A 19,638-nucleotide genomic window follows, 5' to 3' on the forward strand; every position below is an offset into this window, starting at 1 on the left:
GTAGCTGTCTGACTTATCTGAATTCCACAAGCCTATCAGGCTATCACCCTGCTTATGTCGGTTGTGTTTAGATCCAAAAAATTTACATAAAAAAATGTCACATCGAATATTTGGACACATATATGGAGTATTAAATAAAATTTATTTATAATTTTTTTTGCACGGATAGGTTGTAAATCGCAAGATGAATCTAATGAGTTTACTTAATCCATAATTTTGCAATAGTGATGCTACAGTAATTATCTGCTAATTATAGATTAATTATGAATTAATTAAATTTATTATATTCGTCTCGTGATTTACCATCCATCCGTGTAAAAAAAAATTGCAAATAGATTTTTTTCTAATACTCCGTAAGATTCCCTTTCAAAATTTTTTTTGCCACAACGATAACACGGCCCCACAACGATAACACGGCCGTATACTCCCTTCTCGAGCCATCAAACCTCTCCAATTTTCTTCCCGCGCGGCAGCACCAAATCCCGCCTTCTACCGCCCCCGCCGGCCGCCGCCACGCTCCGGTCCCGCCGGTGCCCCACACGCGAAACCCGACGTCCCGGTCCCGCGGTCCCCGGCGGCCCGAGGGCCGTGCCTGACACACACGCCCCGCCTCCTCTCTCGATCTCGTGCGCACACGGCGTCACTCTCGCCTTTCTGCTCCTCTGTTCCCCCAATCCCCAGTCCGACCAAACCCTAGCAGCTAGGGAAGCAACGGCGGCGCGACCATCCAACCACGCAGCGCAAGCGCTCGCGCGGGAGAAGGGCAGCTGGCAGCGTCGCAGCAGGTAGCCAGCAGCGATCCGCGTCTGGGGATCGAGCTCGTCCGCCAAACGCACACGCTGAAACGGTGATTCGTTGTGGGTAATACCCACATCCCAGTTTCTGATTTCATTGCACAACTGGTACTGTTATTTAGTTGTGTGTATCTACCGACGTACTTGTCGAGCTTTAACAATGAATAATAAGTCCCTTGATTTGGAATCCTTGTTTTGGCGGATATGTTTTTTTTTTTGCAAAAGAAGCATTTGGAAATTGGCGATAAACTCGGTTAAGCTTGCTCTGTTTAATCCTAGTATCTCGAGCATAGAACCTTTTCAAATTGACCACTTCATTACCGATATGTTTAGAGATGAAAGGTTTACCACACAAGTACAAAGAACATCATGATGTTGTGTACAAGCTTCTAAAATTTAGGTTAATTCTTCCTGTAGCAACTGTTAGTGTTGAGAGGATTCCCCCCTCAATGAATTATGTGAAGAATAAGTTACGAAATAGGATGGAGGACCAACACTTGAGCTATTGCATCATCAACAACAAAATGCTTCCAAGCCATAAAGGAACACAAAGTTACCCGTAGTTTTATTTAATTTTGTACTTTCTTCAACTTAGTTGAGACATCTTTAATGTGAAGAACACTTAATTTAATTGATTTTGGGCTTTTCGCCTTGCTGATTGAACCTTTTTTTTTTTTGCTCAGCCGTTTGGAGAATCAATTGAAAAACACTTTAATTCAATTGACTAGCGCAGGAGGATGTACGGTAGGCGCGCGTCACAGCTGCTGAAGGAGATTGGCTCCTCTGAAGCTGGCCAGCTCGCGTCATTCAATGTAATTCCTGGTTCTCTGAACTCAACGGCATTTACTAGTTTGGAATCAGATTGATTGCTGCTTCTATCTTGTTTGTGTTTGTGAAAGGCTGCAATTTTGTTTAACCTGATGTCTTAGGTGTCCGGTATGACATAGGATCACTGTGAATTTCTATAAAAAAAAAGTATCACTGCATGTTTCATTTTATTCGTTAAATATTTTTTTTTGTAGTATGTGTATTTGAAATAGATGTAAAATAGTTATGTGTTATGAAATCTTCAGAAGGAAATTAAGGTAGCAGCTGCAGCATACTATACTATTTTCCCATTGTGCAAAAAAAAAACCAAGTATCTATAGTGTTCTCCATTATCAGAAGCAATGTGATTTTGATAACCACAGTTCCTTTTAGTTTACTTAATACCTAACTTTCAGTCTCTCAAAATGTGCAGAGTGATGTGTTTGATCAGGTGATTAGAGAGTGCAATGAGCACAATTCACAGTTTCAGTCATTGATCAGGTAATTTTTATCCTAAATTCGTACTACTCTACTAGAATGCTGACCATCACCATCAAACAGTACCCTGATTGCTAGTCATTTTCAATGTACAATCTACTGATTTTCTCTGGCTTATGACAGGAAAATGTTGGAGCAGAACTTAGACATCGAGACAACTAGAAATGAGGACCACTATGGTGCAGCTATCCACCATCTTTCCCTGCTTCATAACAAAAGATGCCTCATGGCCTACATGTACAAATCTGAAAAATTCATAGATGAGCAAAATTTCTATTTCTCTGTTTTATGCTGATATCACATTCTTAAAATTGATTTTAACTGTACTTTAGCTGAAAGCATTATATCCTACCAGGTATAACCGAGCAGAATTATTCAGAGTTTTAGATGGAATGTTGGACCCGTGCTTCCTCATGATATTCAAGAAAAGCTCCATTTCTCAGAGAAAGAGTACTTTAAGAACCACTCTGCAGCCATTAAGTCATACATATCGGAGATGGATATAGATTTGACAGTAGTATGGTGTTTCTCTATATCTAATATTTTCTTAGGAATGAGATAGATTTATCAGACATTTGGTACCTTCTTTTTATAGGACATGGTCCCTCCCAAGGATCCTTACATTCAGGTCCGGGTGGTGGAGGACATTGGCGAAGTATCACTTGGCGACCACTCCGTATCATTGACCAAGAATTCACTCCATTTCCTAAGGCGCACAGATGCTGAACAATTTATATCACAGGTTTGCTATTTTTTCTTTTTGATATCCTTCTATCGCTCTCTCCTGGTAATGATGTGATTATCAACTTACTGTAGGGTCTTATGGAAGAATTTCTGGAGTAGGGATCACATACGATGTATAATAGGTATTACTCCTTGCCTTCTTATCTTATTACATAAGGTACACATTCAGTAGTGTTATACTTCTGTCGCGGGCTTTTGGGGGTATCCACAGCCGGGTGGCGGAACACACCCGCCTATTCCCTGAGGGGGAGTACTCGGGGAATTGCCAAGCTATTAGGCCGATCTAGCTCGGGGGCAAGAACGCAAGAACACACGACATTTAGAGTGGTTCGGGCCGCCGGAGCGTAATACCCTACATCCACTGTGTGGTGTATTGCACTTGTATGAATGAGTCTATCCTCTACCCCGCCGGGGGGTTTTGTCATTCTCTAGCGGGCGTCCCCCTTTTATAGTGCAAGGAGGACGCGTACATAGGTGTTGGACTCCGACAGATGGGCCCAACAAGGAGATATACTATACTAAATAGACACTAATGGTGCTACCGTGATAGAGAATCTCTTGCCGGATACGCTTCATCGTCCTGTAGACTCTCTGACCGAGGGGGTCTTCTCCTTTCCCATCGGTGAGGTGCCCGTTGAGGCAGTGTAGGTTGCGGCGTAGACTGTGGCTCTACCTCGTAGGAGTTATGATATTCCGTCGCCGAGCTATTGTGTCTAGCTGGCGTAGCAGACTGACGAGCGTGGCGTGGGTGGCTCTAGTGGCTGCACTGTGCGCCTTGGTAACGCGCGGTCAACAGTACAGCCTGGCAAAAGTCACCTGGGGCTTTACAGCAGAGCGCACCTTCGTCTACCGCATTGAATGCGGTAGGTGGGCGAGCCTTCCCGGGGAAGCATCACGGTCGCGCGCGCGTGCCGCCACCTGCGGACACGTGGCGGCTCCGGACCCCCCGGGTGGGGTGCCTGTTTCCTCCCCGCTGAGGGGTCCGGATAGTATGTGGGGGTCCGGGACCCCGATGGGGGTCCGGGGCCCCCGGCCGTTTTGCCCTGAGGGCTTCCTTCCCCGGGACACGTGGCGACACCGGACCTGCCCCGAGCGGGAAGCGGGTTCGGTGCCGTTGGTTTGGTGAGATGGAGCCGGAGCCTGGGCTCCGGCTGCTCAGCTCTTTAGGGTGTAGTTACTGATAACTACCCGAGTCTTGACACGGCAAGAGGGGGTACCCCAGTTCTGAGGTACCGACAGTGGCCCCCGGGCCCACCTTGGGAGAGGTACGAACCCGCAGGTGGGGCCATTATCGTGACGCAATGCTGATTGCGTTGGCGTGCTCATGTCGAGAGCGGGTGCTCCGGACCCCTTCAAGGCCATAGCACTTATCGGCAGGTTCAGGTACTAGAGTGCTTTCCATAGGGCAGCGAGGGTGCAGGCTTAGGGTACGGAACTGAGCTAAGCAGACCCCGAGCTGCCCAAGGAACAAGCACCACTTCCTGGACCCGGCCTCAAGCGACCGTGGCGAGCGGTCTCCGCCGGAGCGGGCCACCGGAGTGGATTTGGAGCGACCGTGGCGAGCGGTCTCCGCCAGAGCGGGCCACCGGAGTGGATTTGGAGCGACCGTGGCGAGCGGTCTCCGCCGGAGCGGGCCACCGGAGTGGACTTGGACTGTCGCTATCGATCCATCGAGATACGTATCCGGACCTAGCGGTATGGTACAGGAAACCAAGCCTTATACTAGAAAGGAGCCCGGTACACCTAGGAACAGCAGCCTCGTATACTAGGGGACTCGTAACAGGGCAGTGAAGTACGCAGGCTTAGGGTACATTACCAGGCTAAGCTGCGCGGAGCTTCTCTTCCCCAGGATACGGGCACCACTTCTCCTGAGCAGGTCCCTAGGGGTCTGAACTGCTTTTCAGCTAGAAGGGGCATTCCAACCTGACCACTAGCCATCAACTCAATTTGGATCGTTAGCGAATAATGCAAGCTGATCAGGCGAGTGCTGCTAAGTTAATGTAAAGATAAGACTGAGGACGCAATCTCCTTTATTTCTTGATTCGTGGTGTACATCAGAGATCGGGATTACGAGGGCGGACCTCTACCGCTCTGGACCACTTGCTGGTGTCGCATGTTCATGTGATGAAGCCAGAGGTCGGGTTTACAAGGGCGGACCTTTACCGCTCTGGACCACATGTAGGCACCATATTATTACAAAGGAGAAATACATTCAATCCTATCTAATGTTAACCTTCAGCCGTCGCCCTGTGAGGCATGCACGCCCCTGGTCGGAGTGGAACTGCCACCTTGGAGATTCCTCAGTTGTTGGGCGAAGGCGGCCTGGACGTGCTTATACAGCATCATCCAGCATCACCTCGGGCCCTCTTTTGCCCAAGAACTGTTTCATGCTTAGTTTGCATGAGAACAAATTCTTTGACTTTGAATGGGAGTGGCCCTGCTGTTGCCAGCTGTCGACCGGGGCCAGCCTGACACCACAGCGCAGAGGATGGACGGGTGCTCGTTTGGACGAGCACAGAGCGTGGAGAAGGGCGGTCGTTCGTCGGCTCCTCCTTGGTGCTGGTCCAGGGCGCGCCTTGCGGTGGGGGCTGCCGCCTGTCTGCAGCAGCTCCAAGGGAGGCCCGAGCCAGGCGAGGGAGAAGGCGACAGACATCCTTCCCGAGCCACAGCCATCGGCTCTAGCTCCATCTTGAGAGGAAACCTTGAGCCGACGCCATGCCACCGCAGGGGGCCCCTGGTGGTTGCTTGAGAGAAAACCTTGAGCCGACACCGGGATACCGCAGGGCGACGCGCAGCAGGCGCCGACCCTGCGCACCATCGTGCCGGCCCTGAGGTGTCGCAGTGGCGACACACAGCAGGCGTCGCTGCCGTGCGCCACCGCATCGAGGACGCTGCTGTCTCGGCGTCAGGACTTGCGGCGCAGGCAACATCATGCCACCCTCCATCTCCTCGTCGTCGTTGCAGAGGATGAGCTCAACCTTAGAAGCTAGAAGGTGAGCGAAGATCTGGCCAACGCTTGCGCGCCTCCCCACAGACGGTGCCAGATGTCGCGGGCTTTTGGGGGTACCCACAGCCGGGTGGCGGAACGCACCCGCCTATTCCCTGAGGAGGAGTACTCGGGGAATTGCCAAGCTATTAGGCCGATCTAGCTTGGGGGCAAGAACGCAAGAACACACGACATTTAGAGTGGTTCGGGCCGCCGGAGCATAATACCCTACATCCACTGTGTGGTGTATTGCACTTGTATGAATGAGTCTATCTTCTGCCCCGCCGGGGGATTTTGTCATTATCTAGCGGGCGTCCCCCTTTTATAGTGTAAGGAGGACGCGTACATAGGTGTTGGACCCCGACAGATGGGCCCAACAAGGAGGTATACTATACTAAATAGACACTAATGGTGCTACAGTGATAGAGAATCTCTTGCCGGATACGCTTCATCGTCCTGTAAACTCTCTGACCGAGGGGGTCTTCTCCTTTCCCATCGGTGAGGTGCCCGTTGAGGCAGTGTAGGTTGCGGCGTAGACTGTGGCTCTACCTCGTAGGAGTTATGATATTCCGTCGCCGAGCTGTTGTGTCTGGCTGGCGTAGCAGACTGACGAGCGTGGCGTGGGTGGCACCAGTGGCTGCACTGTGCGCCTTGGTAACGCGCGGTTAACAGTACAGCCTAGCAAAAGTCACCTCGGGCTTTACAGCAGAGCGCACCTTCGTCTACCGCATTGAATGCGGTAGGTGGGCGAGCCTTCCCGGGGAAGCATCATGGTCGCGCACGCGTGCCGCCACCTGCGGACACGTGGCGGCTCCGGACCCTCCGGGTGGGGTGCCTGTTTCCTCCCCGCTGAGGGGTCCGGATAGTATGTGGGGGTCCGGGACCCCGAGGGGGGTCCGGGGCCCCCGGCCGTTTTGCCCTGAGGGCTTCCTTCCCTGGTACACGTGGCGACACCGGACCTGCCCCGAGCGGGAAGCGGGTTCGGTGCCGTTGGTCTGGTGAGATGGAGCCGGAGCCCAGGGGTCCGGCTGCTCAGCTCTTTAGGGTGTAGTTACTGATAACTATCTGAGTCTTGATACGGCAAGAGGGGGTACCCCAGTTCTGAGGTACCGACAACTTCTTTAATGTTTCATAGTGGCCAAAGCTTACTTGTCAGGTTCCTGCATGAGCAAATGTTTATGATGTTTGGAGTCTTTGAATAAATATTATGAACAAAGATTTTTCTGCTCCTCGCAAAAAAGAAATGGTTATTCTGCTCACTTTTATCCATGTGATTAGTAATCTGGTAGGCTTGTTTACATCATATGCTGCTATTTTCTTTCCAAAGTAGACGAGTGTCAAATGATTTGTTCGCTTGTGATAAGCATGAGCCCACATTTGGCTGAGCAGCTTCATATTGGTAATTGATTTCACTTGAATGCCGTGGGATCATTTCCATGGAATGGAAATCAATATTCTCCCATTAATGATGGTTCTTCATCTTCTTAACAGGTGCTCATGACCATTGTCACTGAAGTTCCCAGGACGACGAATCAAGGAACGAGGAACGGGAAACGGAGAATGGCACTTGGGATGTATTTTTACACTGCAGGAACGAAAATGTTCCTGCGTTCCTGTGTCCCGGAACGGCATTCCCGGAACGTGGAACGCAGGGGCGTTACCGTTCCCCTTGCTCATGACCCTTCGCTAGTTGTAACATGGTGCTGACATCCTGTGAAAAGATTGTATGTTTGGAAGATGGCCTTCCGGAAGACCTAAAAGAGACATGGCTAGAATGCACAGATGATGTAGCTAGCTTGTTTTCACTGCCTGGGTGGCTCCACCCTCCCCCGTGTTGGTTCGGATTGGTGGCATCGGGCATCGTCCATAGAGGGCTAGCAATCTTATCGGTCTATCCAATTTAACCGTGAGAACTTTTGTGCTTGGAGCTTCTTGACATGGGAAAACCGGTGGCCGAGGTTGTATTGTATACAGACATCCAAAAGGGAAATGAAATTCTTGTATCTTAGTTTCCTTATGGCACGGGCAATTTGCATCTGTTTATGATTTGGACGCGTGAACCGTGAAATTGTGATGATTAGCACTAGCAGGAATTCGAATCTGTTCTGTTTTAGTTCTTTGTTCTCTCTGCGGGCAGATTTCATGTTGTTTGAATCAGTCAGGAAAATGCTCCAAATTTCTTGCTCTTTAAAAGGATTCGTAGTTCATATAGACAGTTTTTTGTGTCAGTAGTCTATAGCTATTATTGTTGCCACAATGTATTTAGATTTGTCATGATGGAATCCGGAGTGAGAGAGGAGATGGAAAAGAGAGTAATATTTGTTTATTCTTTGTAGTTAGTCCATAGCACTATGGGTATATTTTGTTATAAACTGCTATATGAACCATTTCAACAATGTTTCAGCTAGCATGTAGTGAATAGTGAATATTTTGATGCTATGGACTGCCTTATGGAAAATATTGTGGTTGTCTAAACGAATTAAGCTGCACAGAAATTAAACAAATGCTAAGAGAAAAGACTCAGAGCGAGTAGAACTCGTGATTGGAGTGCCCCGCTCGCGGATGCACCGTCTCCTTCGCGCCAACGTCTCTCCTTCCCTCGGTCACCACCAGCGCCGCTGCCTCCTCTCCGCCTTCGCCGCCAATCAGCCGATCCGCCACCACCCGCCGATTGACAGCGCTGTCCCATGGAACTAGGGTTTTTTTCCCGACCGGACACCCCAAACCGCCGGCCACCGGTTCCGGTTTACCGGACCAGTTACCGGTAGAAACCGGTCAAATTCAAATTTGAATTAAAAAAACTCAGTTCAACCGGTTCGTACCGGTATACCGACCGGTTAGACCGGTTTATCGGTCGGTTTGACCGGTTTACCGGCCGGTTTGACCGGTTTGAATTCAAATCCAAATTTAAAATCGCATGTGTAACCGGTATACCGGCCGGTTTGACCGGTTTACTAGCCGGTTTGACCAGTTTACCAAGTGGGCCTTAATGGGCCGTATCATTTTTTCTTTTTCTTTTTTGTTTTAACTTTAAATACCCGAAAAGTATGTTAAACGAACGAATTTTTGAGAAAATTTGACATCATTAGATTCATCGCACCTTGAAGTATTTTTAGGAATTTTTTAGAAATTTTTCATTTTTTTAAATTTAAATTTGAATTTTGAATTTTGGCCGGTTGGGTACCGGCCGGAACCCGAACCGGTCCGGACCGGTTTGGACCGGTTCCCACCGGTTAGGTGAACGGAACAAGCTCCTCCGCGACCACCTCGCTCGATCCCGCCCGGACCTCGCCCTCGCGCTCTACCGCCTCATGCGCGCGCTGTCCCCCGCGCTCCCCAACCCCTACACCCTCCCGCTCGCACTCCGAGCCGCGCGGTCCACGCGCCTCGCCCCCGCCGTCCACGCCCACGCGCTCCACCTCGGCCTTCACGCCCACCCGGACGTCGCCGGCCAGATCCTCGCCGCCTACGCCAGGCTCGGCCGCGCGGCTGACGCCCGCCACGTGTTCGACGCATTGTCGGTCAGGAGGACCACCCTCTCCTGGAACACGCTCATCTCCGCGTACTCGATCGGATGCGACCCCGACGCGGCGAGAGGCGCGTTCGCGCACATGGTGGCGCGCGGGGCGTGGCCGGACGCCGTGACATGGACCACGCTGCTCTCGGCGCATGCCAGGTGTGGGAGGCACCCGGAGGTTCTCGAACTGTTCACGGATATGCATGACAGCGGGTGTGACGGCAATGCTGAGGCGGTCGCGGTGGCACTCTCGGCGTGTCCGTACGCCGGCGGCACTGCATTGGCGAAAGGGATGTCGATACATGCCTATGGCTTTCTGAAGGGCGTCGTCCATGGCTACCTGTTCGTCACCAACTCATTGGTGTGCATGTACGGCAAGCTTGGAGAGATAGAGGAGGCCGAGAAGGTGTTCCAGGAAGCCAGAGAGAAGAATGCCGTGACATGGAATGCTCTCATCACCAGCTATGCGGCCGCTGGGATGTGTAACAAGGCACTTGATGTGCTTGCTCGGATGGAACGAGGCGGCATTGTTGTGCCCAATGTCGTGAGCTGGAGTGCTGTCATCGGTGGCTTTGCGTCTTCAGGGAACGTGGAGCCAGCACTGGAGCTGTTCCGGCAAATGCAACAACGGAGGCTTCCACCGAATGTGATCACATTAGCAACTGTTCTTTCTGCTTGTGCCGAGCTACTGGCATTGCGGTTGGGCCAGGAGGTCCATGGTCACACAATCAAAACAGTCCTAGACCGGCACTCTTTGGTGCAGAACGGGGTCATCAACATGTATGGAAAGTGTGGGAGGGTGACTGCTGCACGCAAAGTGTTCGATCAGATGAAGAGCAGGGACTTGATTTCATGGAACTCGATGATTGGGAGTTACGGCATGCATGGTTTGTGCGATGAAGCCCTTGCAATATTCGAAGACATGGCCAGAGCTATGATTGAGGCTGACGGCGTCACATTCGTTGCTGTGCTCTCCGCGTGTAGCCACACAGGGCGTGTGGCAGAGGGCCGTCGTTTGTTCAATCAGATGGTAAGGGAGCACAAAATTTCCCCATCCATGGAGCACCACACCTGCATGGTTGACCTCCTGGGGCGTGCTGGCTTGCTGAAAGATGCGTCTGAGCTCATTGAGACGATGCCAATGAGACCTGACTTGTGCGTGTGGGGAGCGTTGCTCAACTCTTGCAGGATGCATGGGAATGCAGGCATGGCTGAAGCTACCATCGCTAAGGTTTTGCAAGCTGAAACAGAGACCACCGGGAATCACATACTGATCACCAACTTGTACGCCACTTGTGGGATGTGGGACGAATCAAAGAGGGTGAGGGTGATGACGAAGGAGGCAGGCTTGAGGAAGAATCCAGGGCAGAGCTGGATTGAAGTGAAAAACAAAGTGTTTGCCTTCACAGCCGGGAACACGCCTCTGCCTGAAGCTGCGGAGATCTTCAGGGTGCTCGACGATCTATATGGAGAAATGGAAGACGAGAAACAGGGGCGTGTGATGCCATTGCAGCCATCGTATAGAACAATTGCCATAACAAGATTACTAGAGATCATCAAGCAAGTCACACATCTCATACAGAAAGCAAATTTAACTGAACTACTGAAGAGCTTTGATTATCAGGCTCCAACTGCTGCTAAAGATGTTGTGGTCCGAAGAAGAGCAACAGGGTTCTGCAGATCTCCGACGGCTCCGCCATAGCGCCGTTGCCGTGGTCCCCGCAGGCCAGCCGCTTGGTCACCGGCGGGATGAGGGACACACCGAGCTCGCGCAGGACGCCGAGGTGGCGCGCCGTGAAGGGGTTGTCCCACATGAAGGTGTTCATCGCTGGCGCGACGTAGACGGGCTTGCCGTAGTCCCACGCGCGCACCACGCACGTGAGGAGGTTGTCGCACAGCCCGCCGGCGATCTGGCGCGGCAGGCAGAACTCTCAGACGAGGAGGAGAGCAGCGGCGGGATCAGACGAGAAAGTACCAGACCGTGTCCGTACCTTGGCGAGGGTGTTGGCCGAGAGCGGCGCGATGACGAGGGCGTCAGCCCACCTGCGGAGCTCGATGTGCAGGACCTCGTCGCCGACGCGCCTCCAGCGGGACCACTCGTCGTCTTCGGTGTAGAGCGGGACGCCGCTGGGGAAGGAGGCCCCGTCGATGAAGTGGAGGGCGGACGCGGTCGCCACCGCGCGGACGTCGGCCCACTCGGCGACACTGCGGCAGAGGCCCTCGAACTTGATGGCCGCCACGCTGCCGGAGGCCGCCAGGAGGACGCGGGGCCGCCGACGCTGCGCGCCCGCCGACGACGCCGGCTCTTGCGCGGCCATCGCCGTGAGGCGAAGGTTGGACCCTTGGAGCCTGCAAGATTGGACCTTGACAGCGCGGCGCCTAGAAGAGTTGCTAGGACTTCGGAGGCAAATTCAAGCTGGGTAGGCGGGAGCTGGGCGGCGAGGGCTGAAAAATCTGGAGAAATTGATGTCCTCAGACACACAGTTGCTGTAATTGTTTTTATGACGAAAGGCCCAATTGTTGCACTGCATAGGGTTTGTTTGGACGAGTAGAGATTAGATCAGTCCTGCTGCAGGTGACGTTTGCCAATTGCGATGTGAAGCTACTTGCTCCCATGCCGTTTTGATCAAATCGAATGCAAAGGCCCTGTTCGCTGTGCTGGTGCTGGAGGCTGCTGCTGGAGTGGTGTGAGAGAAAAATACTGCTGGCTGGTTGGTAGCCGGAGGCTACTGCTGGAGTGGTGTGAGAGGAAAATATTATTGGCTGGTGCTGGAGAAGAACAGCAGAACAGGGTCAAAGTAGAACCACGCACGAGGGACCCTTTTGAGTAGCTTCGCTCCCTTTCCCCTTAGCTACAGGGCAGAGCGAGGCGACTGACAGGCGAACTCAAGTTCCAGGCGTCGATTCCTTCGAATCTCCCCCTCCGGTGGCCTCTCCGGCGCCGGGTGGGGCGGGGATTCGAGGAATCGACGCTCGGAGCAGGTTGTATAGCTTAGGTAGTAGTTCTTAGGGCTATAGTTGGTGTACTCGACGGCGTTGTCATGGCGGTTTTTGAGTCTTTTGTTCCTCTGCTTCTTCTCTGGAGGTGACGTAGAGCTCGGTGTCTTCTTCGGTAAGGCAGAGGATCTTTTCCTCCCGAAGATCTCCGGTGTGGGCGCCGGTGGCGTCTGCTTCGGAGGCCCATTGGTGAGGTATGTGTTTCCCAATGGCGCTTGGTTGGGGGAGACGGCGTCGTCTTTGCGGAATATTGTACTCCAGACTTCTCTCTCCTTCACTAGCGTGTGCTCCGGTGCCGGCATCGGGTCTGTGAGGATTTGTACTGGAGCTTCGGTCCTTCTCCGGCATCGACGGGGGCGGTCGTGACTCGTTCATGGTTCCTGGTGCACCATGGGCGGGCTGTTGTTGATCGCAGCCGGAGAATCTTGCCGGTCTTCACTGATTGCGGAGATGGCCGATGTATTTGGGAGGCCATTTACTCGGCTTTGTCGCCTAGCAGTAAGTCCTCCTCTGCGGTCTCCACCTTGTGGACTTCGTTGTTGGTGCAGACAGCGGCTATTGCCTTGGTTCCGGCGAGCTGTTGCGTCCGGAATCGAGGGAAAAGGCATGAAAGAACCTGGTGTGACGGCTGTAATCTTCGGTTTCAGTTTCTTATGGGTCTTTTCTGTAATAGAATAGAGTTGTACTGTTCCCCTTTGGTTTAATACAACTCTCTCCTTTCGCAAAAAAAAAGAATGCAAAGTAGGTGGGGATCCCCCCCCCCCCCCCCCCCAATTGGTCAAAAAAAAAAAGCGATGTGAAGGTGCTGTTCTGGATGCTGAAACCACACATCCAAACACGAACAGGTTTCTTCAGTTGATGGCACTCGCACATCACAGCTAAGCTGGGCACAGGCTTAGCAGCAGTGAGCCAGTGAGTCATCCATCACCAGCAGGTCTCGCCGGAACCAGAAACCATAGAGATACCAGCGAGGCAGAGATAATATATGGAAGTGCACTTATTACTGACGAGCACGACGCAACACTCTTTAATCTGCCCAGATTCAGGCCACTAGGGCGGGGTAAGTGACAGGCGCCCAACATCATGATAGCCACACTACACCATCGGTTCGATATAGCAGCTCTCTCCCGGGAGAGCATTCGGTTTTACACTACTGATGTTGAGACGCTAAGGATGTTGCAGTCTGCCATCGTCAATCACCAACCCAAGTTAGGGACCTTTGCGTCCTACTTGGATGAGATTGACCTCATCTTCCCATCACGCTGCCAGAAGGCGGTATCCTCTTTCTCCTTAGCCAGCAACTCCTCAAACGATATTTCAGGGGCCTCCATCTCCATAGCACTAAGCTCCATAATCTGCAATCATAAATGGTAATTGTCCAGGGTCACAATATTTGTCATCAGGAAGCAGAAGTGATGTTACAAGGAGAACAGAGACCGCATACCATTTTGTAGGGCACTGATTTCTGAAGCCGCTCTTGAATGTAATTGTAGATGGCGGCATCTTTCTTTAGGTTATCACGCTCAGCTTCCAATCTGCGTACCTATGACAGGGGCCAAGGGTACAAAGAGGAGACAGAAGTTCAAGTTATAGCAGACACATGCTGAATGCTTGCATGGTTGCGTAGGTCATTTCTGTTTCCACTCAATGACTAACCTGTTCAAAGAGGCGGTCATATGAAGACCTATAGTTTCGATGGTTGGATAGCATTGCCTTCTTTATTTTGAAGCTTCTTTGGACATTCTCACACCTGGAATGATCACAGGAAAACATTAGTGAGGGTCTGCAAAACATTCAGAGCAATGGATATCAGAAACTCGGAAGGTATGTTCAATGCAAATAGCAACACACCTCTGCAGCAGCTCGTTTCTAGCATCTATGAGACAGTTAATAAACTCATTAACCTGAAAAACAAGGCAGAGAGCATATTTCTTTTTCAGTCAACTCTGCGACTGATAGTGTCCAATGAGAACAAAACATATCAGTGATTGCAACCTTAGTACACTGCACTGAAACTAGTTGTCACCCAAAAAAAACAAAATGTACAAACTTATGCTTTTTCCCCCTCGAATATGCACAAGCTGCACATCTTTGTATTATAAGAAAAATAATTGGTACAATGTTTAAACAGCCCAAAGTGCAGACACTTACGCTAGTTGCTTATACACATCTCTACACGAACCAAAACACTTCTACTGAACCTGCACTAGCTGACTACTCGCTGTGCGGACTACCTTATATTTATTGTGGACATTTTTTCTCCAAAGTATCTCTAACAACATTGATGCTTTTCAAGGTCCTGTATTGCAGCATCACAGTCAATATCCTTTCGGAAGCAATAATGGGTTGATGCCTGACAACCTGAGAATCTGATATCCACACCACTAGGTTCTGACCTACAAATCGTTGGCTCACACCCATAGTTGCATGACAAGCAACAGAACACCTTGATGGCAGCACACAGAAAGCTAAAAGAATGCCATGAGAAGCAATATCTGCTGCAATAAAACCGCTGGCTTTTAACACCTAGCTTCAGTTTTCTTTTCAGCTAGTAGTTATCAAACTCAGCTCTAACTACTTGGTTGCAAAGCAACAAACAGAAATTAGTGATACACGTCATCCTTCATGTTGTAATTTTAATTCACATACCGTTCCAAAGTCATGCAACCTTTTTTGAGTTAGTTCAAATCAATAGTCAATTCGAAGAATTAGGACCCCCAGTCCATACAGGCCCTCACTAATAAATCAACAACAAGGTCACTGATGAGTAAAGGTTTCTATTTTAATATAGAGCTTAATGTACCCCAGATAGGACCTCACTCGCACTTTTTTTTAAAAACAAAAGAGCTTATAATAAAAGAAGCCAATTGACAATAACGCTTAGTTGGTCAAAGTTTAGATGTTCACATCATCCAGTTCAGCTGCAGAGTATAAACAGACAAATGTTAAAGAGCTGGCCATTTAATCAGATCTACATGGTCCTAATCCAAGCCAGGAAGTTGTTATTTTTATTACTTAGAAACTTTCAATCTAGTGTCTAATAAAAGTTAGTAACACTTTGGAATATATGTAGTCAATGTGATTCAACCTGACCTACAGTATATTTATGTGTAAAGGTTGACCATATGAAAAATGATAAATACATGTTCCCCTTAAGAAAAATACTTCCATGATATTAAAAATATATATTAAGCATATAACAAAATAGAAATTGATGGTAAATAACTTATAAATTGAAATTATTCTACCTAAACTAGCCAACTCAACAAATCTTTGACCCAAAAGTATGCATGCCATGATTTAACAGCATAGGGTGGTACTCAAAACATAACGAGCACAGATATCCTCCATACAACAAATCAACAATAGCTGTCAGTTCTAAGGTCACAAAACACATTGTCAAGGAAAGGAATGTAACTTATTTTTTTTGACACCATTGAACAGAAGCAATCTTGAATGCACTGTTCCGAAACTCAAGTCGCCTAGCAATACTATAGCAGAAACCATGCTTGCATGCTAAAGCTTCCTTAAAAAAGATTTTCACACTGCAGCTCAAATGGTAACCACAACATGGATTATCAGTAAGCATTCTAAGTGCTCCCTGCAGTCATCATGCAGCACTATGTTTACATTTTTCAGTTAGTTCTGACTTGTGAATAATCTCAACCTAACAAGTGAACAGTATGATGCTACATTTGGTAACTTGAATCCTAAAGGAAAAACTAGAACACTTAGTAAACCTACCATATTGTTTTCAACCCAATACTTAACCAAAAAAAAATTAAATAGCATGGCAGGACTAACAACTTAGGGGCTTAAAGTTTCCCTATTTACGCTTCTAGCTGTGTGTTCAACCTAATCCAGTTAGGAAAACTCTCCAAGAGAGGAGAAAAGAAAGCAGATCTTTAAATCCTACTCATCTTGGATCGCACATAAAAGACTTCAAGTCTGCACATCTGCATAAGCATCATACATGCTCCACACAAACATGGAAATTTCGTAGTCCTTGTCTTTTCAAAATCCAAATCACACCAGCCTCTCAAATCAACCAGAACCTAGAAGATTAAAGAATCTATCAAAGGTAACCAAATCGAAGAAATTGCAGAAAGAATCTACCAACCAGATCTCCTGTAATCGTAGTACAATAAAACTCAGCATAAATATCTCTGATCCGCCGTTTCATGGCACAGCTCAACATCGAGAGGGGGAAAGGTGGTTCTTCTGGCATCTGCTTCCTCATCACCTTGTTTCCTTTCTTCCCACTCTTGGTACCAAGTGGAATTGATGGTTCGCCCGATTCATGATTCTGGCGGCGGCACTGAAGAATCAGCACCATAACGGAAGCGAGGAGAGAGCGTGCAGAGGAGTTTTCCATGACTTCAGGTTGTGATGGGAAGCTAGGGCCGAAAAACTCGATGTTGAGAATTCACCGGGCAGGCTAGAGCTAGGTTTATCTTGTAGTTGATCGTAAGCTATTTGTAGGAGGGGAAAGGGGAATGAGGAGGGGCAAGGCACATTCCCATTTAGGGATTTGTTACTTTTTACAAACTTCCAAAAACAACAAAACTACTGACAATAGCGTTCCAAATTACACAAGAAACACAATTCAAGTTTTGGCACTTTGTACCAGTCTCTTCTAGCTAATTAGTAATCAAGAATACAGAAGCATGACAAGGTCATCCTGTGGGTAAGTTCTTCAGTTTACAGAGGATTTGGCTTCTTTTTTTTTCAGGAAGAGCTGCTACATGGCAGATTTTTTTTTTAAAAAAAATACCATGCCTGTAAAATGTATAAAGTCCTAATTGAATTGTCTTGTGTCATTCAGCTCTAACGTTCACTACATATAGTTTTTAGATAATTTAGCAAAAAATATTCTTAGTTTGGACAAATGCATCTTCACACATATTGGGTACACCTATAGCATCCATCCGAAGTATACACCTATATCATCCATCCAAAGTATTTCAAGATGGGTTCATTGGTTTAAATTCAGAAGGTTTTCATCAATCCTGAGGTACATTTGATGGTTAGGTTATTTTTAAGCAAGGCGACAGCATGATGTTTAAGAGTAATCCTATATGTGGGCATCATACAACTAGGATGTGATGGTTTTTACTTTTGGATAAATTGAAAATTTATCAATGGGGGTTGATTCGTAACATTGCATGCCCATAAGTTAAAAGCGAAATGGCAGTTCGTCCCTGATGACAGTAAACTGCTACTAAAATTGCAACCAGTAACCAATGCATGAAGCTTGGCATCCAAATAGTTTAGATTTTCGGTGTCATCTAACGATGCAAAACTTCCAACCATTTAACTGCTTTAATAGCGGAAACTTAAGTTCTGCAAATACAATTTCACATTCATGGAAAATCGCTTGCAATCGGAGCGAAAATCAGCACTAGAAATTGATAGCAGGTGTTTGGGTCTTGCAGCCCAGTGACCCCGACATTGTCTGACCACTTGTCACCTAAACAACAATGCTACATGCTGACATCGAAGTAAGCAGAGCCATGGAAGAGCGAGTGAGAGGGTATGCGAGCACCGCAGCGTACCTGTTCGATGGTGAGGCACCGCGCCTCGCTCGCCCGAGCGAGGTCGTCGTAGCGCGCGTTGATCCGCCGCTGGAGCGCGCCGGCCACCGACGCGAGCGGGAACTGCGGCCGCCGCCGCGGCAGCAGCTCCTCCTTCTTCGCCTTCCCCTCGCTCCCCGCCGCCTTCGCGGAGGGCGCGGCAGCGGCAGCGGCAGCGTCCCCGTCCCCGCCGCCGCCGCCCGCTCCCTCCTCCTGCGGCTGCCGTCGCCTCCGCGCCCTCCGCCGTCGCCGCTGCTTCTCCCTCCCGCCCTCGTCCCCGTGCTCTTCCCCTTCCCCCTCCGCCGGCGCGGGCGGCTCGCGGGCCGCCGCCTCGGTCCCGGGCGGTTGCAGGGCCGGGATGGGCTGCGCCTGCGGCTGCTGCTGGGGGGGCCTGCGGCGGGTGCGGAGGAGGCGGCGGAGTTGGACGAAGAGCGCCGCCGCAGTGAGGAGGAAGTTGAGGATGATGAGCCCCGCGAGGGCTAGCGTCTCTGGCTGTGAGGCCATCGGCGGCGCGCGCGCGTCATTCCCAGCCCGGCGTGCCGCGATTCCCGCTCGCCGCTTGCTGCTGCCCCCCTTTTCCGTGGGAGTGCGCGCGCCGTGATCTTGCGAGGAAAGGCGAGGAGGAGGAGGACGACGACTTGGATGGTCGGATTCACTGGGCGTCGCGTTTTTAAAAGCACTGGGCGGCAGCGGCCAGCGGCACACTGCTCCGATGGTGTAGGGCCTGATTGGTTCTCGTCTGAGCGGAGCCTGTCTCGCACTCAAGAGCCAGGTTCCACGGAGCCAAGCTCAGCGCATGCAACCTCACCGTGATTGGTTGCTTGTTTACATGCTGGTAGGATGTGCAGGGAAATTGATTGGTTGGCCTCCTGGCTGCACCGCTCGTCTCTATTTTGGTGCAGCAATGAAAGAGTCTTGGCATGCGGCGAGCCAGGCCCGCTAGAAACGCCTATTTTTGCCGTATCCACGGAGCCTGGCTCGGAGGCGCACTTTGCATCGCGGGGACCAGGCTCTGGTGCTGCTCCAGCTAACCAAACACGATGATGTTGCATCTCGGGAGCCTGGCTACGGTAAAACCAGCCAACCAATCATCCCCTAGTGTAGGCTTCTCTTCCTCCGTGCGAGTCGTCTCCGTCATCTCTGGCCGATGGGTTGGGTGTCCTCCCTCGGGAGGGGAGGAGGGGCGTGGCCGCGTGGCGTGGGCGTGCGTGAGGAAGGGGCGAGGCGAGGACTGACCGACTGAGAGCAGGGTTAAGAGCACGTAAATAAGGTTTATTAGTCTGTCCATGTCAACAATAATTCTGAGAAAGAAATAAAGTGAGAAAGTATCATGGTTTCGACGTAAGAGACGCCTCCAGCACAAGAAACAAAGCACAAGAGTCGATTTTAGAGCCCAACCTATCTCTTGCGTACGCATTTCATAAACTTTCATTTACTTTTATATAAAAATTTAATGTATCTATACCTCACAAGAGACAATCTAAGAAACATTATTGTAGCATATGTCTTTAAGTAGTGTCTCTAGATGACATGAAAGGGGCTTAAAGCCCCTCTTATTACCCTTGCTCTAATAGCAACGCCCGCTTGCCGGCGAGTGCGAGCGCCACCTTAGCTACATCAGTCCAAATGGGAGTGGTGGTGGTGGTGGACCCTGGCATCCTTTAAAGCTCTCCGAGCACAGCAGCCAATAAGAGCGAGCGAGGGATGGAAAAAGCTGCATGT

The 19,638-nt window shown here is 50.0% G+C and overlaps 3 protein-coding genes and 1 pseudogene across 3 annotated transcripts; 2 read left to right on the forward strand and 2 right to left on the reverse strand.

The window, feature by feature from the left end:
• The first annotated feature begins 456 nt into the window (after positions 1-456).
• Positions 457-7,889, forward strand: LOC120674338 (annotated as a pseudogene).
• A 1,251-nt stretch (positions 7,890-9,140) lies between these two features.
• On the forward strand, positions 9,141-10,848 carry LOC120672959 (putative pentatricopeptide repeat-containing protein At1g17630). The gene is made up of 2 exons (XM_039953603.1): positions 9,141-10,667; positions 10,756-10,848. The coding sequence occupies exons 1-2, from the start codon at positions 9,141-9,143 to the stop codon at positions 10,846-10,848; spliced, it is 1,620 nt and encodes a 539-aa protein (XP_039809537.1).
• On the reverse strand, positions 10,828-11,994 carry LOC120676353 (phosphopantothenoylcysteine decarboxylase-like). Its single transcript, XM_039957606.1, has 2 exons — positions 11,338-11,994; positions 10,828-11,256 (listed from the first exon to the last, which is right to left on the reverse strand). The coding sequence occupies exons 1-2, from the start codon at positions 11,662-11,664 to the stop codon at positions 10,984-10,986; spliced, it is 600 nt and encodes a 199-aa protein (XP_039813540.1). The 5' UTR covers positions 11,665-11,994; the 3' UTR covers positions 10,828-10,983.
• A 1,324-nt stretch (positions 11,995-13,318) lies between these two features.
• LOC120675194 lies at positions 13,319-18,637 on the reverse strand. Its single transcript, XM_039956298.1, has 5 exons — positions 17,899-18,637; positions 14,195-14,247; positions 14,000-14,093; positions 13,788-13,886; positions 13,319-13,698 (listed from the first exon to the last, which is right to left on the reverse strand). The coding sequence occupies exons 1-5, from the start codon at positions 18,418-18,420 to the stop codon at positions 13,570-13,572; spliced, it is 897 nt and encodes a 298-aa protein (XP_039812232.1). The 5' UTR covers positions 18,421-18,637; the 3' UTR covers positions 13,319-13,569.
• Positions 18,638-19,638: the final 1,001 nt, after the last annotated feature.

The sequence above is a fragment of the Panicum virgatum genome, chromosome 5N (genome assembly GCF_016808335.1).
Source record: "Panicum virgatum strain AP13 chromosome 5N, P.virgatum_v5, whole genome shotgun sequence".
Lineage (NCBI taxonomy): Eukaryota > Viridiplantae > Streptophyta > Magnoliopsida > Poales > Poaceae > Panicum > Panicum virgatum.